Genomic DNA, 23,854 nt, shown 5'->3' with positions numbered 1-23,854 from the left:
TATTCTGTTGGGAGCTGCCTAGAGTGGCTGGGGAAACCCAGTCAGATGGGCGGGGTATAAATAATAAATTATTATTACCGTATATTATATTATATTATATTATATTATATTATATTATTATTATGTGGGCAAGCCCTGTGCCACATACTTAAAGTTTGGTTATAGTTGGAGATGGGGATTAAAGTTGACAAGCCAAATGCCAGGCAGAAAAGGGGGGTCTGAAGGAGAAAAGAGAGAGGAGGCACCATATACTTGTTAATTTCACAGCAACCCTGTTTGCATGTACCACTAAGCCAAACCATGGCTTTCTGCAGAGGTGCAGCCTTTCAGAGAGGGAATGGTGGCTAGTTTGCACCTCCAGTAATTTTGTTGCTGCATTAAAGAAAGCCATGGTTTGGTTTAGCATGTTGTCTGAACCTGGGCTTGTGGCTTAGCTTACCTGGAAAAATATTAGCATTATATGGGAACTGTGCCAGTATGTTTCCATTTTATAGTTCTGATATTGCATTGGTTTTATTCATTCTGTTTCATTGGTCTACTGTTTTGTTGCCTTTTTTGCCTTTAGGTTCAGGCTAAGGGCACTTATCTGCACTTACCTTTTGCCCCACTTTTTCCAAGTGCAAGTCTGCACTTAAAAGCTCCATGTCTGAGCATGAGGATTTTTTTGCCCTGGAGCTTTCCTCCGAAAACCCACTCTTTAATGCTCAAGCAGAGCAAACATCAATTCAGGTTTTCTGCAGATTGCTGTTTGGTCTGATTGAGCTTTAAAGAGCAGCTTTTCACAGGGAAAGCTCCAGTGGGGGGAGGGAGTGGGGGCACTCTGACATGGAGCTTTAAAGCACAGACCATGCCTGGAAAGAGCAGAGGAAAGGTAAGTGTGGATAAGCCCCAAGGCAGGCTTCCTCAAATCACAAAAGTATTCAAATCACACTTTGATACATCAACATTTTGTTTCCTCACAAACTGCATGCATTGTCTGCATGTACTTTTGTAAACCAAGAAAGCATTTAATAAAAAGTATTAACACACACACACACACACAGCCTAGTGGTATCTTAAAAGACATGAAAGCATAAACTTTCATGTCTAGGTCTGGGTCTAATCAAATAAGCAAGCATTGCTTCTTATTGACGAGTCAGATTTTTAGTGGCAGCTCTTTGATCTTGCATAATTCTAGAATTAGGGTGCTTGTTGAGAAATGGTGCAGAATTTCCTGCTACATTGCATTAATGGTGTGTATATCTCTCCCTTCTTTGATAACAAATTACAAACTGGTCACTGCTTCTTCCTTCCTGCATTTGACCTTTACAGGCACCTGATCACCAGACCATCAAGCTAAGCAACTTAGGAGAGAACAAACACTATGAAGTGGCAAAGAAATGTGTTGAAGATCTGGCGCTTTATTTAAAGCCACTAAGTGGAGGCAAGGGTAAGTTCCCCCAATGATGTAATAATGAAAGAAGCCCCAGTTTATCTGAAGTCAAGCCAGCGTCCTTTTCAAATTAAAGGTTTTAAATATGAATCGCACATGGTGGGAAGCTGCCTTCGGCCACATCAGACTGCAGGACATCAGGAGGGCCCTTTTGGATCACAGTAAAGACCCACAAGCGAGGCATGAGTGCAGTAGCCCTGCTCCTCTATTGTTCTCCTGCAAATGGTATTCAGAGGCATGGGAGTTTCTTTGATCCTCTTAGTAGTACTGTACTTTTCTGTGTATAAGACTAGGCTTTTTCCCTTTAAAATAAGGTTAAAAATCTGGGGGCATCTTGTACACAGATGGTGCATATGCCCATTTTCTAAATTTGGGGTCCCCAAAAGAAGGGTGTGTCTTATACACGGAAAAATACGGTATATAGCCACACAGAAGGAGATTAATTAATTTGTCAACTGCCTTTCCCTGATGCCCAGGTAGAAATAGGTAATTCTGCCAGTTTCGGTTTCTCTCATTTTCCTAACTTTTGTTTGATTCAATCCATTTATTTGTGATTGTTTGCAGTAAAAAAGGGGGGGGGCAGCGTCTTCAGTGAGAATCTGTGTGCATCTGCCTGCTTGTTTCTCCTAATACAGTATATACATTTTTGTACACAATTTTGCCTAGTATTTTCTATTTTCTCCTAATTGCATTTTTGTTCATATTTTTTTCTAAATATATCCATTATAAGTGTACTTTTCCCTAACATAGTCACCATTATATGCACTGCACTGTAAAATTCAGAAACAGACAATCTTCAGAGATATCAAAGGATAGTTGTGTGTATTGTATTGTATTGTATTGTATTGTATTGTATTGTATTGTATTGTATTGTATTGTATTATTGTATTGTATTGTATTAGTTCAGGAAGTGCATATATAGTAGGTTCATATAGAAATGCAAACTGAATGAATTCTGCACCATACCACCCCACCCCAACCACTGTGCACTTCACATGCCATTGTGCGCCACCTACTCATTGAGGAAACCCTTGCCCTTCACAATGATTAGCAGGCCTCCCTACTAACCTTTCTCCTTCTGTTCCTCCTTCTGAAGGCATTGCCAGCCTGAACCAGAGCGCACTGAGCCGGCCCATGCAACGGAAACTGGTGACACTAGTGAACTGTCAGCTGGTGGAAGAGGAAGGCCGGGTCAGGGCCATGCGGGCAGCCCGCTCCCTCGGGGAGAGAACTGTCACTGAGCTGATATTGCAGCACCAGAACCCTCAGCAGCTGTCTGCCAATCTCTGGGCCGCTGTCCGGGCACGAGGGTGCCAGTTCCTCGGTCCAGGTAACCCCTAGCTGGAGTAAATAGAGAGAGAGGGACTTGTCAGAGTGAAACACTGAAGCCACAATCCTGTACATGCTTACCTGGGAGCAAGTCCCCTTGGAACTAAGACTCGTACTTCTGAATGGACACATCTAAGATTGGGCTGTTCATCACTCAGACACTATTTGAGAAAACTTCCTGCCAGGTCCCCACCTTGGGGTAGAAGCTGCTGGGCTCTGTTTATTTTTGGAACAAATAATTTAAGTTTCCAGCCTTCACTGTTGCAAAGGTTCGGGCAAAGAATAGTTTGGGCCTACATCCTTTAACCTGCTATGGTTTGCCCTTGCTTTTCCTAGACCCTAAATAATGTCAACGGGACGCAGGTGGCGCTGTGGTCTAAACCACAGAGCCTAGGGCTTGCCAATCAGAAGGTTGGCAGTTAGAATCCCTGCGACGGGGTGAGCTCCCATTGTTTGGTCCCTTCTCCTGCCAACCGAGCAGTTCGAAAGCACGTCAAGTACAAGTAGATAAATACCATTTATTTTTCCTCAAAAAAACACACTATGGCTTATTTTCAGGGGATGTCTTTTTTTCCCCCTCCTCCTCCTGCCACGGCCAGCATTGCTGCTGCACATATCACCATGTCTTATTTTCTGGGTATGGCTTATATTCCTTGAATGCTTAAAAATCCTGCTACGGCTTATTTTATGGCTACGTCTTATTTTCGGAGAAACAGGGTAGGTACCACTCCAGCAGGAAGGTAAACGGCATTTCCGTGTGCTGCTCTGGTTCGCCAGAAGCAGCTTAGTTATGCTGGCCACATGACCCAGAAGCTGTCTGCGGACAAACGCCAGCTCCCTCGGCCAGTAAAGTGAGATGAGTGCCACAACCCCAGAGTCATTCGCGACTGGACCTAACAGTCAGGGGTACCTTTACCTTTAAATAACAACAACCTGTGGCTTTCTAGCTATGCAGGAAGAAGCCTTGAAGCTGGTGCTGCTGGCCTTGGAAGACGGCTCAGCCCTCTCCAGGAAAGTCTTGGTGCTCTTTGTTGTCCAGAGGCTGGAGCCAAGATTCCCCCAGGCATCCAAAACCAGCATTGGCCACGTGGTGCAGCTTCTATATCGAGCCTCATGCTTCAAGGTGCGGTGCCTTCGAGTTTCTCATTTCTGATCTGTTTTAACTGTTTTTAATTCTGAAATTTACATTGTTGTAGCTCACCCTGGACCTTGCTGGTAAAGTAAATTTCATAGTAAAAAAATCATTCTAGGTTTTCTGCAGCTAGCCAACTCATAGTTAGCAAAGTTGTTTTTAATGAAATATTGGTTACGATACCTCAGAAAATGTTAGGGTAGTTTAGTAATAAGAATTAACTCATGAGAAATCTTTGTAGTACTATCTTTCTGACCACTTCTTTTGAAACTTCAAAGGAAGACCAGTGCAAAACTAGTATATTTTTCAAAAAGTTTGGTTCTATCATTTTTTATAACTATTATTATTATTATTATTATTATTTATTTTATAATAATACCACCATCTGGGTTTGATTAGAGGCAGTGGTTCCCTACCCTAATGACAAGTCTGTGTCAATTTTATAAAAATTTAAATCTATGCAATGTGAGCATAGTATTGTTTATGACAGCAGTAATTGGTGATAACACAATAATCATAGGGTGCATTCTTTTCCATCAAATGCACTCTTGGATACACATGGAGGGGTATCAGCATGCATTCTGCTGAAAGGCAGTGTGGTTCAGATGGAGTACGTCTGCACATGGATGCATCCCCACAGTCCTTTAAATTGATATTTGAGTGCACTAGGTATGTTTGTTTATTGACTGATTTGTGTAGGTCACCAAAAGAGATGAAGATTCTTCCCTGATGCAGCTGAAAGAGGAATTTCGCAGCTATGAGGCATTGCGTAGGGAACATGATGCTCAGATTGTCCACATTGCCATGGAAGCCGGGCTTCGGATATCACCAGAGCAGTGGTCTTCCCTACTCTATGGAGACCTGGCGCACAAATCCCACATGCAGTCCATTATTGACAAGGTGTGTAGCTGCTACAGAATAGTTGCTTTTTGTTTTGTTTTTCTGGAATACAGTACGTCTGGTGATGAAGCTGCATAGGGCAGATTCTGAGCTGAGAGACACAGCCTCTCAGCACTGATCCTCAGTTCATGCAACCTGAAGACGTGCTGTTAATTATGAAATATTTCTCTCCTGCCTACACCTTAGACTCAGGTCCATCAAATAGCAACCATTTTATAGAACAAAAACTAAAATGCATAACAGATAAGATTTGGGAACGGGGAGCAGGGAATATATTTGATGTCTTCTGGAGGATGCAGGCCATTTGGATCCCTTCCAATCGGGATTCAGGCCTCATCATGGGACTGAAACTGCCTTGGTCACGCTGGTTCATGATCTCCAGCGGGCTAGGGACGAAGGTGAAAGCTGTTTCCTAGTCCTGCTGGATCTCTCTTTAAAAATAAAATTAAAAAATTATTCCTTTTTCCAAATAAACAAACAACACACAAACAAAACAAATACAAAAGATCTTATCTCCTCTTCTCACAATTCGCTCTGCCGAGCTGTGACTTCACTCCCACCATTCGGCCTTGTTGTTCCATCTTATCTCGCAGTTCCTTTTTACCCACATTATGAACCAATTCGTAGGATTTATTTTAATCCTGCAAGTGTCTTTAAACTTCTACAGTTCTTCTCTATATAATCAACGAATTATCTCCATTCTCTTTGGTACTTTGTGTCCCCCTGATCACGGATCCCGCAGGTCAACTTTGCTAACTCTGCATAGTCTATATCATTTTCATCTGCCACTCCTCAATCATCGGTATCTCTTGTGATTTCCATTTTGGGGCTAATAAAGTCCTAGCCGCGGTTGTTGCATACATAAATAGTCTCTGGTCTCTTTTTGCTTTTTCATCTCCCATCAGTCTCAATAGAAAAGATTCAGGTTTTTTGGGAAAGGTATACCTAAAAGCATGGGGGAGCATGCTGGACCATAAAGAAGGCTGATCGCCGAATAATTGATGCTTTTGAATTATGGTGCCGGAGGAGACTCTTGAGAGTCCCATGGACTGCAAGAAGATCAAACCTATCCATTCTGAAGGAAATCAGCCCTGAGTGCTCACTGGAAGGACAGATCGTGAAGCTGAGGCTCCAATACTTTGGCCACCTCATGAGAAGAGAAGACTCCCTGGAAAAGACCCTGATGTTGGGAAAGATGGAGGGCACTAGGAGAAGGGGACGACAGAGGACGAGATGGTTGGACAGTGTTCTCGAAGCTACGAACATGAGTTTGACACAACTGCGGGAGGCAGTGGAAGAAAGGAGTGCCTGGCGTGCGCTGGGTCCATGGGGGCACGAAGAGTCGGACGCGACTGAATGACTAAACAACAACACCTAAAAAAAAATTCAGTTCATTATAAATCATTTCCCAAAATTTCTGCTGGATCTCTCAGCGGCCTTTGACACCATTGACCATAACATCCTTCTGGACTGTCTAGAATAGCTGGGAGCTGGGGGCACACTTATACAGTGGTTCCGCTCCTTCCTCCTGGGCCGTGTCCAGAAAGTGGTGGTGGGGGGATGAGTGTTCAGACCCCTGGGCCCTCACTTGTGGGGTGCCTCTGGGTTCTGTCCTCTCCCCCATGCTTTTTAAAATCTACATGAAGCCGCTGGGAGAGATCATAAGGGGTTTTTGGCTGGGTTTCCATCAATATGCGGATGATACCCAGCTCTACCTCTCTTTTAAATCGGAACCAGTGAAGGCGGTGAAGGCCCTGTGTGAGTGTCTGGAGGCGGTTGGAGGATGGATGGCAGCTAATGGATTGAGGTTGAATCCTGACAAGACAGAAGTACTGTTCTTGGGGGACAGGGGGTGGGCTGGTGTGGAGGACTCCCTGGTCCTGAATGGGGTAACTGTGCCCCTGAAGGACCAGGTACGCAGCCTGGGAGTCATTTTGGATTCATAGCTGTCCATGGAGGCGCAGGTCAGTTCTGTATCCAGTGCAGCTTTCTACCAGCTCCATCTGGTACGCAGGCTGAGACCCTACCTGCCTGCAGACTGTCTCGCCAGAGTGGTGCATGCTCTAGTTATCTCTCGCTTGGACTACTGCAATGCACTCTATGTGGAGCTACCTTTGAAGGTGACCCAGAAACTACAATTAATCCAGAATGTGGCAGCTAGATTGGTGACTGGGAGTGGCCACTGAGACCATATAACACCGGTCCTGAAATACCTACATTGGCTCCCAGTACGTTTCTGAGCACAATTCAAATAGGTTGGTGCTGATCTTTAAAGCCCTAAACGGCCTTGGCCCAGTATACCTGAAGGAGCGTTTCCACCCCTGTCGTTCTGCCCGCACACTGAGGTCCAGCACCGAGGGCCTTCTGGCGGTTCCCTCACTGCAAGAAGCAAAGGTACAGGGAACCAGGCAGAGGGCCTTCTTGGTGATGGCGCCCGCCTTGTGGAATGCCCTCCCATCAGGTGTCAAGGAAATAAACAACTATCTGACTTCTAGAAGACAGAGGGCAGCCCTGTTTAGGGAAGCTTTTAATATCTGATGTTTTATTGTATTTTTAATATTTTATTGGAAGCCGCCCAGAGTGGCTGGGGAAACACAGCCAGATGGGTGGGGTATTATTATTAGTAGTAGTATTATATAAGCTCTTGTTTGTTTCTTTTATTTAGCTTCAGTCCCCAGAATCCTTTGCAAAAAGTGTGCAGGAGTTGACCATTGTTCTGCAACGTACAGGTGACCCTGCAAATTTAAACAGGCTTCGGCCCCATTTGGAGCTATTGGCCAACATAGATCCTAATCCAGGTATGTGAATGGTCTGCATGTGTACTTGAGCATGCACTCTCACGTTTTGTTTTACATTCCTTCCTTACAAAAGGAGAGGAGTACTGTAGTTTTATTTCCCTTTTCACTATATACTGGGGGATTTCTTTCTTAGTTGTTTTACTCACAGCAAGATTTGTGCATGCCATGGGAAACCTAGATATGCTTTCGTCCCATGGGAGAATCTTTATCTTGTTCTGTGCAGTTTCCTCCCCAGGAGCGCATTCTTTGTAGTAACCTGGTACCTGCTAGATGTCGTTACACTACAAATCCCATCAACCCTGACCCCTTGCCTGCTGTCTGGGGTTGATGAGAGTTGTGGTCCAAAACATATAGAGGACATCTGGTAATGGAAGCCTGGTTGCTTGGTTTGTTTGTTTGTTGAAGTTATATGCCGCCCTTCATCCGAGTATCACAGGATGGTTTATGGTATAAGAACACGAAAATACATAACATAATAACAAATAAAACAATAACACTCCTCCATTCAAACATGCATGGTTTCAAAGGCCATCAATTATTTAATTAGTGAAAGGTCTGGGAGAAGAGGAATGTTTTTGCTTGGTGCCTAAATGTATGTAGAGAAGATGCTAGGTGGCCCTCTCTGGGGAGAGCATTCCACAAGTGGGGAGCCACCACAGAAAAGACCTGTACAGTACTCATGTTTTCGCCTCTGGACCTCTCATGGAGGGGGCACACAAAGAAGGGCTCCCAGATCATGAGATAAGGGTCTGGGTTGGTTCATATGGGGAGAGGCAGTTTATGCAGTTGCCAACTGTGAGATAGTAGAAGCGGTAGAGAAGCCCAATCACAAATCTGGGAAAACAAAACTTTAGGACTCCAGTTTGGCTCTACCAGAAAAATACTGCGAGAAAATGATGCTATGTCAGTTGAGCATCAGTGTAGCCTGGTGGGAATTTTAGCTCCAGCAGAGCTCCTGGTTAGTTTAGCCCTGCACTTCAAAGATGTTTTTGCTTAGCTCAAGAGAAAAGACCAAAAATGTGGTGCATTCCTGCTTGCTACGGATAGCTCACTTTCCCCTTCCTTCTCTTTTGCTGCTCCCACAGATGCAACATCTCCGACATGGGAACAACTGGAAAATGCCATGGTGGCTGTGAAGACAGTTGTCCACGGCCTGGTGGACTTCATTCAGAATTACAGTAGGAAAGGTCATGAAACTCCACAGGTGACTAACTGATATTATTTAGCTGGTTGTTTTTAGCTTGCGTTTCGGTCAACAAAGGGGCCTTGGCTGAGGGGCAGAGCACCTTCTCCGCATGCTGAAGTTCCCAGGTTCAGTCCCTGGTCCCTCCAGACAGGGCTGGCTGGGGAAAAGGCATCTGTTTGAAATCCCAGAGAAGGTGTAGGCAGCTTCCTGAACTGGGAAGAATAATTTTATTATTTGTATTCTGGCCCTCTGACTGGGTTGCCCCAGGTACTCTGGGCAGTTAAGATTTGACCTGTAGAGTTGGGATGTGAATAAAATTGTAAGACATATGGTGGTCCAGAGTTTTCTGACCCCCACTGAGGGGGGAAGACCTCTGGCTGCACATTTTGAGGGTAAAATCATTCAGCTTCAGAGAGACCTTGGTCCCACAGCTGCTGTAGTCCTGACCAGTGCCTCAGCCCATGATGTATTATGGAATCGATTTCAGTTTATGCAGCTTGATGATGTGGACACAGTTGTTCAGACCTTAGTGCTTCAGGACTGGACTACAGCAAAACAATTTATGTGGGGCTTCCCTTGTGCTTAGCCCGGAAAATGCATTTAGTGCAGAAGGGTGCTGTATAATTCCTGAGTCTCTCAGGATCTTCACCAGTTCATTACCAGACTGAGTTCAAGGTGTTGTTGTTGGTATTTAAAGCCCAGAACAACATGGACTAGTTTCGTAAGCAATCGCCTTACCCCCCTTTTGGTCAAATAAGTCATTTTGATCCGCAGAACCTGCGCTTCTAAAAGTGGCACAAAATGTCTGCTCTTTGTTTTTAAGAAGTCATTCCTTTGTTGTGGTGGCACCTGTGCTTTGGAACTCCCTGCCACCTTGACATTAGGTGGGAATCATTGCTCTGCACTTTTAGACTCCTGGTGATGTCCCCCCCCCCTGTTTTGGCAGGCCTATCTGAACACATAATTTGGTTACATCTGTTCCTACATTTGTTTTAGGTGGTTCGTTGTGTTTATTATTTTTTAGATGTTTTTGAATGTTTGGAATCTGTTTTTAGTGAGCTTTTAATAACTTATTATTACTGTGTTTGCCACTTTGGGCTTCTCCCCTGGGGAGAGAAGGGAGATTGCACCTCTTCTCTGCCACAGGCAGCTGGGTCCAAGGGACTAAAGAAAAGTATCTTTTAAAATGATTCAATAAGGTACATCAGTATCTAAGTATTAGATACATGGAGGAAGCAGTCATTCGTAGATACAGAGATAGGATTTATCTAATCTAGGAATGCCCACCTGCTGCCATGACTTTTCTGAATTCCTGGTGGTTGGCAGTGAAGTGGTGGTGTTTGTGCCTTCCTTGCGGGTGGCTAGAGGCATCTGGTTAACTGCTCTTAGGAAGCAAAGTATTAAGCATGGACTATGTGCCATTCCATTTTTACTATCAGCATAAATCTGCAACACTCTAGGATCCTCTTTGGCCCACAGGAATTAGAACAACAACAACAAAAGAGAATCATGTAATAGTGTTTATCTATTCCAGCTAACTTTTTTGGTATAAAAATAAATGTAGAATATATATATACCAATATAAGACATGTCTTATAATATGAGAAACACGGTATATATATATATATATATATATATATATATATATATATATATATATATATATATATATATACACATACATATATATACATACACACACACACACACACACACATACACACACACACACACGAAAGAAAAGAAAGGAACCAATGATCCGTGGGCCAGATAGGGCTTTGGGGCTGTCCATAGGGATAGTTGCTGGTTTGTTTGTTTTTTAAAAAAACTCCTTGGAAGTAGCCTGCTGCTTGTTTCTTTGGTTCCTGGGGGTTGGCACTTGTGGGCTTTTCTAGGGTAGGAGCCAGAGGCAGGAAGTGACTCGCCTGGTTGGTTCTCCTTTCTGATGCTGCCTGGCATATTGTTAACACCTCCTGGTTGGAGGCAGTAAGGCTTCCAAATACCAGTGGCTTGAAGCCACAGGGCGGGAGAGGGAGTGCGCCTGTTCTGCTTGCGAGTTTCCCACAAGCTCCTGGTTGGCCGCTGTGAGAACAGGATGCTGTACTTAGATGGGCCACTGGCCTCATGGCTCTTTGTATGTTCTCTCAGCATGGTTGCATGTTGAACTAACAGAACTATGAACGTTCTTATGCTTAACTGACTAGCAGATTCCAAATAAAAAGCAGGAAGAGCTTTCTGATCATAGGAGCTGTTTGACAGTGGAACGGTCTCCCTTGGAAGGTGGTGGGCTCTCCTTCCTTGGAGGCTTTTAAGCAGCGGTTGGGTGGTCACACCTTAGGGATTCTTTAGCTGTGATTCCTGCATTGCATAGGGTTGGACTAGATGACCCTCAAGGTCCCTTCCAAATCTACAATTCTTTGATTTTATGGTGAGTACAGCTGCCAGTAAGGCAAAAGGCTTGCAACTGCAGTTCTCTCATCATTCTAGTGGGTTCAACAACTCTGGTGGGGATTTATTTCAGGCTTGGTTGATGCAATGCAATGTTTTCCCTCCCTCCCTCTGTCGTTTTGAAAGCTGCAACCAAATAGCAAATACAAAACAAGCATGTGCCGTGACCTGCGACAGCAAGGCGGGTGTCCACGAGGGACCAACTGCACTTTCGCTCACTCTCAAGAAGAGCTGGAGAAGTAAGTACTGGGAAGTGGGGGAGGAGCCAGGAACTCTCCCTCAGCTGGTGGATGCGCTGCAACAGAGGCTTGACGCACAGCTTTCCCTGAATGTAGGGATGGGAAGCCTGCTGCCCTCCAGGTGTCATTGGATTCCAGTTCCCATTGCCCCAGACCAAGGAAGGTGGTAGTGGGTGGTTGGGGAAATATTGCAGTTCAATACCTAATACCCTGTGGATTCAGCCTGGATGGCCGATAAGATCCAGACTCCAATTGCCAGGCAAACAGGACATTTATGTAGGCGTTGCAAGGCCAGTGTGACACAACCTCAACCAGCAGGTAGTTGAGAGGTAGCACCCAAATATGGAAAAAACGAAAACAAAAAACCAACCCACAAGCATTTATAGGTTTACAAGCAAAGGGCTGGCTGTGTCCATATATGGCTGCACTGGCTTCTACTGGCTTAATCTCAAGGCCCAGCAACTTTCTTATTTTCCGCTCCTTTCTTTGTCCTTAACCGTTGTAGCAGTAGCTTCTACATACATGTTCTCCCATCCTTCTAACACACTTTCCTTGCAGACAAAACCTTCACTTCACTTAGCCCTTTTCACATGCATTTCAATTTTCTTTAGTTTTTAAATTCCTTTTATAATTTTATTTTCCTACGCATAGCTTTCCCTTAATGCAGGGATGGGCAGCCTGCGGTCATTCAGGTGTTGTTGGACTCCATTCCCTTTGACCCCAGGCCAGGGAAGATGGGAGTGGGTTTTCATCCAACAGCTGTTGTAGTTCCCCCATCCCTGCCTCTCTCTCTGGCCTATTGTTCCATCTGAGAGGCCTCCTTTTGTTCTGAAGCCATACCAACATCTCAGTGTGAGAGTAATTCCTGATCTCTTTTGCCTTTAAGGTGGAAGATACGCTTGGAGGAAGGAACATTTGGCCCTCCAGAAGTTGCTCAACTACAACTCGCATCATCTCTGGTTACTGACCATCAGTTGGGGGGCTGATGGGAGTTGTGGTTCAGCAACATCTGGAGGGCCAAAGGTTTTCTACACCTGTGCTAGTAGGTCTGTTTAGCTCATGGGTAGGCAAACTAAGGCCCATGGCCCAGATATGGCCCAATTGTCTTCTAAATCTGGCTTGCTGGCGGACCGGAAATCAGCATGTTTTTACATGAGTAGAATTTGTCCTTTTATTTAAAATGCATATCTGGGTGGGTTATTTGTAGGAATTTGTTCATCCCCTCCCCCCCCCAAAATAGTCCGCCCCGCCCCCCAAGGTCTGAGGGACAGTGGACTGGCCCCCTGCTGAAAAAGTTTGCTGATCCCTGATTTAGCTGGATACTATCCTCATATTTCATGTAAATATGTTGATGTCCCTTCCTTTGACAATGTCTCCCCCTGCAAAAAAAAGTATTTGGCCTAGCTAAATCATGAACTTCTTGAAATGTTAGCAAGCTTTCAAAAATATTCAATCTCATCTTCATTTATGTCATAAGTTTAAGATACAGTCATACCTCTTGTTGTGTTAGGTTCATGTTGCGTCCTTTCGGCTTGCAAACGCAGTCAACCTGGAAGTGTATACTTCCAGGTTTTGCCACTTGCGCAGAAGCATTCTTTGTGCTTCAAGTTCACACATGCGCAGAAGCACTCTATCGCACTCCGCACTTGCACAGAAGCACCGCTCTAGTTGCAGACTTTTCGGGGTGCAAATGGCACCCCAGAACAGATCGTGTCCGCAACTAGAGGTACCGCTATATTAACATTACTTCCTTTGCTGTCTAATCAGCTGGGTTTCCTTCGAATTCCTTATCTGCACAGTATGTTATTTTCCTGCATTGAAGAATGTACCATAAGTGCATTTGGACAAAAAGTTTTGGCACTGACAAAGATTGCTTAGCTAAAAACAAACTGAAAAGTGGCATAGATTTTTTTTAAAAAATCATGAGGCTGAATAAATTCTATTCAAGATACTTTAACATACTGTGAGAGACAGTCAAGCAATAATGATAAGGATTATCAAACAAGCTTATTACACAGCAAGAGTCTTACAAGGTTTGGGAATACAAAAGATGCCACAACATGAATAATTAAGAGTGAAAAGGCTTTAAATATGCAATTTTACAATTTTCTATCATTTCAAAAATTGAATTATAGTAACTACTTATGGATTATTATTTTTGAAATGTAAATAAAATACCAGTTAAACAAAAAACAAAAAAACCCATTTGACCAGAGGAGATGTAATGCTGAAGCCTTTCTCAAATTACTTTTGGTTCCTTCAGAAGCAGTCATCTGCCTCTCATTTGAATAGGAGCTCCCCATGCTCTGATTTGGAGGGGGGATGCAGCTGGAGCCAGAGAACTGTGGGGCAGACTGGAGGGGGTGGTAGTCTCGGCAGTGAAGCTTCCGTTAAGACAAATCAAAAGGAGCTAGCTTTGGGGATGGCTCCCTGATGTCCAGTCTCCCTATGGTTTGACTGCTCCTGGAACATTTTCAGATGCTGTGGCAAGCCCTATCCAATTTATTATCATTATCATCATCATCATCATAAAAATACAAGAAAACCCCCACAAAATACATAATAACAATAATAACAAGCCAATACCGGTAATAACCCCTACTCCCACAACACATTTAAAAGGGCATTGGATGTCTGTCAGCCAAAGGCCTGGTCGAAGACCATTTTCACCTGGTGTCTAAAGATGTATAATGAAGATGCCAGCCTTTCTACCACACAGTTCCAATTTAAGAAATAATAAATGGGCTTTTCTGAGCAAGCTGAGGCCCATACAAATGTGGAAGCTGTTTTCCATATGGGATACCTTCCAAGTATCCCAATTTTCCAGGGACAGCCCCAGAATTTCAGAAGCCGTCCTGGTTTCTGATTTGATTGCAGAAGCCCTTCCTATAATTTTGAAGGAAAATGCCACCTAAACTCACATGCCCGCTGCTTTGTTGTAACCACAGGTATCGGCTAAGGAACAAGAAGATCAGTGCCACAGTGAGAACCTTCCCCTTGCTAGGCAAAGCCAGTGTCACGAGCGCAGTCTCCACCACGACAGGAAGCATCATTTCCATCCTGGGAAGTGCGGAGAACTCTGGGAAGATGGCACAGAGCACTAACGGCATTGTGAGCCTGGAGAGTGGCAGCCCCCAGCTGATCCCACGTTGCGCTGACCCCTCGTCCATGATGGTGTTGGAGAACGTGAAGAAAGCGGGGAAAGCTGGAGCCAATGGACAGAACACCCCGGGCTCCTTGGCAGACCCTCTCTCTGAAAAGTATGTGCCATGCTCGAAAGAAGGGCCATAGCTCAGTGGCAGGGCCTTTTTTCTTGCAAGCAGAGGGCCCCAGGTTCAATCCCCAGTGGCATCTCCAGGTAGGGCAGGGAGAGGCTCCCTGCCTGAAACCCTGGAGAGCCGGTGCTGCCAGTCAGAGTAGACAGTACTGATCAAGATGGACCTGTGTCTGACTCAGTATAATGCAGTTTCCTATGTTCCCTCTGTTCCCATTACTCCCCCATGAACACATGGTTTTTCCATGTTCAGGGGGCAATTCCTCTTCTCAAGAAGGCCCCTGCTGTGATGTGTGCAGCCAGCCTAGTCAGCAGCCAGGAATGGTGGGAATTGGGGGTCCAGCAACACCTGGAAGGCCCCAGGCTCCCCATCCCTGCTATGACTGAAAGCAAAGAGGGAATGCTTTTTAAAATCAACATTAGAGGTTTTGTCTACATGCCTAAATTTAAAGATATCCCAAGATTTCTATAATTCAAGAGACAGCCTAAATTTAATCTCTCTCTTTCTGAATTTCTTCCAGTAAAATTGGTTCCCTTTCAAAGACTCCCGTCAGTCAGGTGGCAGCTACCTCAGCAGGTCCTCCTCCGCCTCCCCCGCCTCCTCCTCCTCCTGTGGGCACAGAGATGAACTCCATCACCCCCCAAGCTGGCCCATTTGCTGCCCGAATGCCTGTCTACCCGCCGCACTCCGACAGCCTCCAGTATTTTCAAGATCCCAGAACCCACCTCTCCTATGAGCCCCAGCAGTACCCGCAAGCAGGTGAGGCACTGACCGGGCACTCAAGCAGACCTGGCCTTTTTTGTGGCCACCCCTGGATCATGGACCTACATTCAGAGGGAACTGGCCATCGGACCTGCTGTCCTTTAGGCCCCAAGTAGGGACAGTCCTCTTCCTTCATGCTTTCAGTGGTGGCTCACACTGGTGGAGTAGAACTCTTATCACTGAATGTATAAAATTATGTGTGGTGTGTCTAGAGAGAACCTAGTGGAGTCATCCAGTGAAGCAGAAGGGTGGAAGATTCAGCACAGAAAGGACTTTTTCACACAGTGCGTAGCTCAGGCTTCCTTAGTCCGATGCCCCAGTACATGACTGTACTGTCTATTCCAGCCTGAAGGTGCCGGCTGGGGCTGATGGGAGTTGTAGTCCAAAGCACCTGGTGGGCACCTGGGGAAAGTTGGCCTAGATGGATTGGTTTCAAAACATCAACTGGAAATGTGCTTCCTAATACATATTAACATTTATTCTTTGATACAACTGTATATTACGAAGAGGTGCAAGCACCTTTAAAAAGGCATTCCCTCTACTTGCATGGGAGAAAGAAGATGCAACACATGAAACACATTTAATATGCTACCTGCAAACAAAAATATCTCCTCTTCTTCCCCCACTCTCCTTTTGGGAATATTTTATATACCCATAGGCAGATTCAGGCTGCAATTCTTAGGACACTTACCTGGGACTAAACCCCACTGAACATAGTAGAATTTACTTCTGAGTAAACATGCACAGAATTGTGCTGTAAATTGATTAATCAGGTATTTATTAAACAATTACCAGAGAATAAAAAAATTCCTTCAGTAGCACCTTAAAGACCAACTAAGTTTTTATTTTGGTATGAGCTTTTGTGTGCATGCACACTTCGTCAGATACGCTGAAACAGAATCCACCAGACCCTTATGTATATTCAGAGGGTGGGAGGGTGGGGGTGGGAATGGGTGATGGGTGGATGGGAGTCGTAAACCTGTAGATGGCTGTTAACGACTGCTGATGACTGCAGTTGGTCCTGGGGGGGGGGGAGTAAGGGCTGAGGTGCTAAAGAAAGCTTGATCATGCATAATGAGATAAAAATCCAATGTCTTTATTCATCCCAGGTGGCTCCATGGTTTTAAGCTTGGTAATGAGTTCCAATTCAGCAACTTCTCTTTCCAGTCTCTTCCTGAAATTTCTCTGTAATAAAACAGCTGCTTTGAGATCTTGTATAGAATGTCCTGGGAGATTGAAGTGTTCTCCTACTGGTTTCTCTGTCTTATGGTTCCCGATGTCAGATTTATGTCCATTTATCCTTTGGCGAAGGGTTTGGCCTGTTTGTCCAATATAGAGAGCTGAAGGGCACCGTTGGCATTTGATGGCATACACCAGTGTTTCTCAACCTTTTTTGGGCCAAGGCACACTTGTTCCGTGAAAAAAATCACGAGGCACACCACCATTAAAAAAGTTAAAAAATTTAACTCTGTGCCGCCCTATATTATAATTATGACTGTAAGAAACACTTGCCAAATATTGCTTTCCGGCGGGTCAGCGTTGTTTATTGGCGGCCGCCAGGCACGTGACAATGCAAATCGCCCTTCTCGTCGCCGCATGTCGCGGCACACCAGCCAGCGTCTCGCGGCACACTAGTGTGCCACGGAACAGCGGTTGAGAAACGCTGGCATACACAATGTTAGAAGATGAGCAATTAAATAGTCCTGAGATGGTATGTTGGATGTTGTTTGGGCCAGTAATGATGTTGTCCGGGTGGATGTGGCAGCAAAGTTGGCATCTGGGTTTATTGCAGGCTCTGGTACCAGTGTCCATGTTAGGTCTGGTGGTTGTATTATTGTGGGTGAGGAGTTGGTCAAGATTGGGTGGCTGTCTGTAGGCAATGAAACGTCTTCCTCCCAGAGCTTGAGAAAGGGAGCTGTCATTGTCCAGGAGAGGCTGTAGATTTCTGATGATGTGCTGTGCTGTTTTAACTTGGGAGCTGTATGTGATAACTAGTGGTGTTCTGTTATTTTCTTTTTTGGGTCTGTCTTGCAGCAGGTTCTCTCTAGGTATCAGTCTGGCTCTGTTGATCTGTTGTTTAACTTCATCAGGTGGATATTTTAGTTCTAAAAAGGTTTGCTGTAGATCTCTTAGGTGAGATTCTCTGTCTGTAGAGTTGGAACAGATGCGGTTGTAACGTAAGGCCTGGCTGTATACGATGGATTGTTTGGTATGTTTGGGATGGTAGCTAGAAGCATGTAGATATGTTTGTCGGTCAGTTGGTTTTCTGTATAAGGTGGTGTCTATACGTCCATCCTGTATTTTTATAGTAGTGTCCAAAAAATGTATTTCTTGCATAGATTGGTTCATTGTTAGGTTGATGGTGGGGTGAAAGTCATTGAATGTCTGGTGGAAGGTTTCCAGGGTCTGTTGTCCATGTGTCCAGATAATAAAAATATCATCCATGTACCGTAGGTACAAGAGAGGTTTGAGTGGGTAGGAGTCTAGGAAACGTTGTTCTAAATCTGCCATGAAGATGTTGGCGTACTGTGGGGCCATGCGGGTGCCCATGGCTGTGTTGGTCAACTCAGACCAACACGGCTACCTACCTGTAATTACCAGAGAGGTAGCCATGTTGCTATATCACAGCAAAATCAACAAAGGGTCTCAGGCTTTGTTCAGGCTTTGTAGATGAGAAGAATAAAATGTTATTCTGATTGCACATTGGGGAGGTGGGGTTTTTTCATCAATGAGGTCAGAGGTAAATGAAATTCAGAAAAGTAGACAGTGATAATTATTAACAGTGGTCATTCACAAAAAAGTTGCATTGGTAATACAAGCAGCATTTGTACTGCTCAGATCTCACCTTCACCCACCCCGCCTCCAAACTACTTTTATACACACTTGTAGCATAGAAAACATTATGCCATTTTGTTAATCTGTAGGTGCCACAAAGCTGTTTGTGATTTATTTTTAACATTTATAGCTTACCTGTGCATAACCACAGGTCTCCAAGACAGGTGATAGTAAGTGTAGTTAACAGTAGCAACCATAATTGTTCTGTAGTTAATGGCAGTGAAGGCTGATGAAGGCTCTGTGGGTGAGTGGGGACCATGATGAGAAATGACCCTCTCTCCCCCAACTTTAGCAGCTGTATGTTGTAAAATTCATATACTGTAGCTCATTGATTTTTTATTTCTCTTAGTTATTTCTACCAATAGCCTTACTCCACTGACAGCAGCTGCCTTATGTCAGTCTACATTGTGGCATATAAAGAAGAGATTGTTTCTGGCCCATTTTAATGTGTATAGAGGGGAGAAATTATTATCGGGCTCATATTCTGAGGAGAGGAATTGTTTTTATGCAGACAAGTAAGTTCTGTTCAGCTAAGTTCTGGCAGCTAAGAAGTCCTGGTCAGCAGCAGAAGCAGGGTGATAGAATTATCTGTACCATTGCAGGCTTCAGGTGGGTGGATGGAAGCTAATTTTAAAAGAAAACGTCTCCCTGCAAGTAGAACACTAGCAAAGTTGTAGTCTAGTCTGCTCCCTGCTGTGCCAGTTTTCTCCTTGTGGGGATATCATTATTATTATTATTATTCATTTTTGCATGGGGAAGCATTCAAAATGGACTTGAACATGGTGCAGTCCACCCTACTTGCTAATTCTGCTGCATGTGCAGACTGGCCCTAGAACAATGTGAAGTCCTAGATGATATGCTAAGCTCAGCAAGTGTCTCTTGTTCCATAGGATACTACCCAGCACCACCGACAGTCCCAGCTGGTGTGGCCCCCTGCCTCCCCCGCTTTGTGAGGCCCAGCAGTGTCCCTGAACCCCCCCTCCCATCTGCTTCTGTGCCATACGGCGACCATTACAGTGCATTTCCCCCTCGGGACAGATTGAGCTCTCCTTACCAGCCACCACCGCCACCACAGCCCTATGGGCCAGTCCCGTCTGGGATGTATGCCCCGCTCTACGACAGCCGGCGGATCTGGCGGCCGCAGATGTACCCAAGGGATGACATAATCCGGAGCAACTCCTTGCCTCCCATGGACGTCGTAAACCCCACTGTCTACCAGTCCTTCCTGCGGGAGAGATACAACTCTTTGGACAGCTACTATTCCATGGCCTGTCAGTTGCCGGCTGACCAGAGGACGGTGCCTTCCTTGAGAGTAAGTTCCCCACTAGCCGCTAGAGCTTCGTTCCTTACTGCTCTGAGGCCTCTCAGATACCCCAAACCAGCTCCTCAGGGGCCTCTGGTGCTGTTTTGCCTGAGGGCAGAGACACATTTTGTTTGCCTGGGACTCAACTTGCTGCATGAATTACTCTCCTGTGTGGCTTCCTTTTTCTGGAAGCTCCCTAGGCTGACTGAGATTATGTATTAGAACTTTGGGGCATTTTTGCAACCTGGTTTTTTCCTATTTAAATGGTTTATGGCTCTGAGCTGAAGAGCACTCCCATACTGTGTAAAACAAGGCAGAGGTGAAACAAAGCAAACATATGGAACAAGGGCAAGGGCACCCTACGCTTGGGGCAGGGGCCAGTTAGGACTCCTTGCTGATGTGACCCACCTCCTCACATCCCTTACCCCAGTAGCACACTTGAATCCTTGCACACTTCTAGGGTGTAGGCTTGCTTCCCCTTTGGAGAAGTTGCTATTGCCTTTCTTTTGTTTAATCAGAGGAAGATCCTGGCCAGCTGGTGACTTCCATTGGGGGAAGTATCAAAGAGAAGGGTGTGGGTGTGGGTGGGTGTAGGGGAAAGGCTGCAGCTGAGTGGTAGAGCATCTGCTTTGCATGCAGAAGGTCCCAGGTTCACTGCCCAATGGCATCTCTATGTCTGAAACCTGCTACCAGTCAGTGTAGACAGTACTGAGCTAGATGGATCCGTGGTCTGGGTCAGTATAAGACTGCTTATATTGTGTATTTCTGATTTTAACTGCTGTCACATGGTTCAGATCAGGAGGAATTTGGGCATTGTGGGGGGAGATCCAGCTTTAACGCCTTCCTTGCATTGCCAACTGAACATTTATTTATTTAAAAGGTTTATGTGCTGCCACCCACTCATGTAAAAAATGAAGGCGGCCCACAACAGTATAGTTACAACAGACCAAGAACTAGCATCAAACAATACAAAATTCTGCATTGCCGCTGATGTGGCAGAGCACCCTCCCTGCGTGCAAAGGGTCCCAGGTTTGGTTCCCCAGGTTCCGGCAGGACTCGGAATGTCCCCTGCCCTGGAGAGGCACCACAAGTCAGCGGAGACAATGCTGAGCTGAGTGGCCCAAGGGTGTGACTCCATACAAGGCAACTTCCTGCATTTTTGTAACACAAGCCTTTGAGCAGCTAACTTTTGTGTTCCATGTGAGTTTCCTGTAATGTTAATTGGTCCTGATCTGGCACCTTTCTCCTAGGATCCTTGTGGCCACTTGAAACCCACTTATGATGACCCACTGCGGAGGAAGCTGGAGCAGTGGGCTCCGTGCCACGTACCAAAAACGCCTCTCATGTCCTCCTCCACTCTGCCTGCAGCCACACAGTCTCCTCCTCCTCCTCCTTCCCCTCTCTTCAATGTGGACTTCAGCCGAGAAGTAAGGCACCAGAGAGCTACAGGGGTATGGGTGGGGGAAGAGCACAACTGCTCCACCAGATGCTTCGGCACTCCTTTCTCCTGGGGTTCAGCACATGCTCCCTCATGTCCTGCCTGAAAGTGGGTGCTTCCCACGATGGCTTGGGATTTAACTTCCTAGGGCATTGTGGGGAACTTGTGGCCCTCCAAATAAGACTTGGCTCCCGGCTCTCCCCTCCCCAGCAGCCAGGAGTGATGGTACAGTAGTTTGATTCCAGGAACATTTGGAGGGCCAATGAAGGTCCTGAGGCTTGGGATCTCCTACAATTTTGTTTTGATGATTTGTAGTTCTGCATTGTTGCTTTGAAGAGCTGAGTTGTGATTTACCGGTAATCCTAGACACTTTTCCTTTTCCAAATCTCTTTCCCCCCCCCCCCCACCATACACACACACTTGCTAGTACAGGTGAAAATTAGAATATCGTCGAAAAGTGCATTGATTTCAATAATGCAACTTATTGTTTTTTATTTTCCTTTTAATTTTGACAAATGCTTTCTTTTGGAAATTCCACAGGAATCAAACAAATAGTTACAATAACACAAAAATAAACATCGCTATGACATATCATTAATGACATTCCATTTATAATTGACCCGCCTAACGACCAATAATGACAATGACAACAAATCAAGGCTTGACATATCTTGCTTTGCATGTCGTGCATCTATCTCATAGATTGGTTTAATCTTTTAAGTTGCATTACTGAAATAAATGCACTTTTCGGCAATATTCTATTTTTCCGAGTTTCACCTGTAACTTCATGGAGGGGAACAAGGCAGCTACAACCTCTTTCTTTCTCTTCTACTCACCCCCCTCCCCAACACAAGCTAATAGCAGTTTGTACCAGGAGCAGTTCTGTGTTTAGATTGGGAAATGATCTTGAGATTAAACAACTCATTTAGGACCATTTATCTGTTTTGGGGAGATTTTTCATAATAACAGAATTGGAGGGTTGGAAGGGACCCAAAGGGTCACCTAGTTCAGCCTCCTGCAATGCAGAGGGCTGTGCAATCATTGATTTCAAACCTCAATACATCACCTTCCGAGGGAGTCTGTTCCCCTGTCAAATAGCTCTTAACCTCCAGAAAGTTCTTCCTAAGGTTTGGTTAGTAGCATCTTTTTTTATTGCACTTTGAATCCATTGGCTTTGTTTCATTAAGTTGCAGTCCTATGTTGCTGGTTATGATGGCTGCCTGATCAAAAACTAAACCTCCCACATCAGGCCCACCGGCCACCCTCCTAGTGGATACAAAACTTAAGCAGGCACCCCGTGGTTGCTCTTACTTATCCTTGGTTCCCACCTCCTTTTTCTCCTTCTCTTCCCTTTCTGCCACGTGTTTCTCTGCAACCTCCTCATCACAGGGAAATTGCTTTCCTTTTTTTCTTCTGTTGCTCTGTACAGCACAGGCTCCCCAAATGTGCACGTGTTTCTGCTGCTGAGATGGGAAATACACAAAAGGCCTTTGGGATGCTTGGTCCAGATCTTGTGGGAGATTGGCCTCCAAACCTAACAAATGCATGTTCTTGCTAGTTAGCATGAGAGGGGGCTAAATCCTCAGAACTGTATTGCTGATAGGCAGATACCCAGACCATAGAAATAAAATGGGTAGAGAGGGCTCCGTGTGGTGTCATTTCCCCTCCTCTGCTGGAAAGGAAGGAACATATAGTATTTCCTGTTCCTCTCTCTTCCTTTTGACCAGTGTTGGGAGGCTGGCAGGCCTCACTTGCTCCAACGCCAGGCACAAGCCTGAAGCTGGTTATACTGTAAATAACAAGTATTTTGGCTGTATAATTTTTTACTGCTGCCATTGCTGTGAACCAGTGCATGATTATAAAGTACAGTGGTACCTCGGTTTAAGTACACAATTAGTTCTGGAGGTCTGTACTTAACCTGAAGTGAACTTTCCCATTGAAGTTACAGGTAGGTAGCCGTGTTGGTCTGAGTCGAAGCAAAATAAAAAAATTCCTTCAGTAGCACCTTAAAGACCAACTAAGTTTATATTTTGGTATGAGCTTTCGTGTGCATGCACACTTCTTCAGATACCTTCTTCGTATCTGAAGAAGTGTGCATGCACACGAAAGCTCATACCAAAATATAAACTTAGTTGGTCTTTAAGGTGCTACTGAAGGAATTTTTTTATTTCCCATTGAAAGTAGTGGAAAGTGGATTAATCCGTTCCAGACGGGTCCGCGGAGTACTTAAACTGAAAGCACTCAAACTGAAGTGTACTTAAACTGAGGTATGACTGTAAGTGAATCTTTTGTTAAACCTACTTGACAAGCTGCTGTCTGATTCTTTGTTAAGTGGGTTAGGAAGGGGTAAGCCCCCCCCAAAGGTAGCCTATTTCCTATGTTTTTTATTGTGCTGCCAAGGGTGGGGTTTTGAAACTCTATTCAAACCACACACAAGGGCACCTGGAGGGATGTTTTGCAATTAATATAGCCTCTCCTACCCATTAAAACCCACCCCACAGACCTTACCTGGTGTCTTTCTTTCCCTGCAGTTCTGCGAGAGTGCCAGTAGCCAGCACAGCTCCAAGTACGAGGATGACCGCCTCTCCCACTACTCTCCCTGGTCCTGTGGCACCATCAGCTCCTGCATAAGTGCCATTGAGTCAGAGCCCAAGGACGTCATTGCCAATTCTGGTGCGGTGCTCCTGGTAAGGCAGCTGCCCCTCTAGACCCCATTCAGCTTGGTAGCCAGGCTGAGTGCCAGTGCTGCTCCCTCTGCCAGTGGTGGGTTTTCTTGG

The 23,854-nt window shown here is 45.1% G+C and overlaps 1 protein-coding gene and 1 non-coding gene across 5 annotated transcripts in view; both read left to right on the top strand.

Moving 5' to 3' along the window:
- The window catches only part of RC3H2 (ring finger and CCCH-type domains 2), a 53,667-nt gene that overhangs the window by 16,476 nt on the left and 13,337 nt on the right, over positions 1-23,854 (top strand). For all 4 annotated transcript variants that reach the window (XM_035102466.2, XM_035102463.2, XM_060270466.1 and 1 more), the window contains 12 exons: positions 1,312-1,429; positions 2,529-2,762; positions 3,709-3,884; positions 4,593-4,793; positions 7,459-7,591; positions 8,677-8,795; positions 11,352-11,464; positions 14,413-14,724; positions 15,260-15,498; positions 19,227-19,648; positions 20,890-21,066; positions 23,609-23,764. In XM_035102466.2, the coding sequence (XP_034958357.2) occupies positions 1,312-1,429; positions 2,529-2,762; positions 3,709-3,884; positions 4,593-4,793; positions 7,459-7,591; positions 8,677-8,795; positions 11,352-11,464; positions 14,413-14,724; positions 15,260-15,498; positions 19,227-19,648; positions 20,890-21,066; positions 23,609-23,764 (2,400 nt within the window). The remainder of the gene's footprint in view (positions 1-1,311; positions 1,430-2,528; positions 2,763-3,708; positions 3,885-4,592; positions 4,794-7,458; positions 7,592-8,676; positions 8,796-11,351; positions 11,465-14,412; positions 14,725-15,259; positions 15,499-19,226; positions 19,649-20,889; positions 21,067-23,608; positions 23,765-23,854) is intronic.
- On the top strand, positions 4,833-4,948 carry LOC118078566 (small nucleolar RNA SNORD90). Its single transcript, XR_004691739.2, has one exon. It is a non-coding gene; the product is annotated as a small nucleolar RNA SNORD90 (small nucleolar RNA).

This window comes from Zootoca vivipara, chromosome Z, assembly GCF_963506605.1.
Source record: "Zootoca vivipara chromosome Z, rZooViv1.1, whole genome shotgun sequence".
Taxonomy (NCBI): domain Eukaryota; kingdom Metazoa; phylum Chordata; class Lepidosauria; order Squamata; family Lacertidae; genus Zootoca; species Zootoca vivipara.
This window is presented reverse-complemented; position numbering and strand designations above follow the sequence as displayed.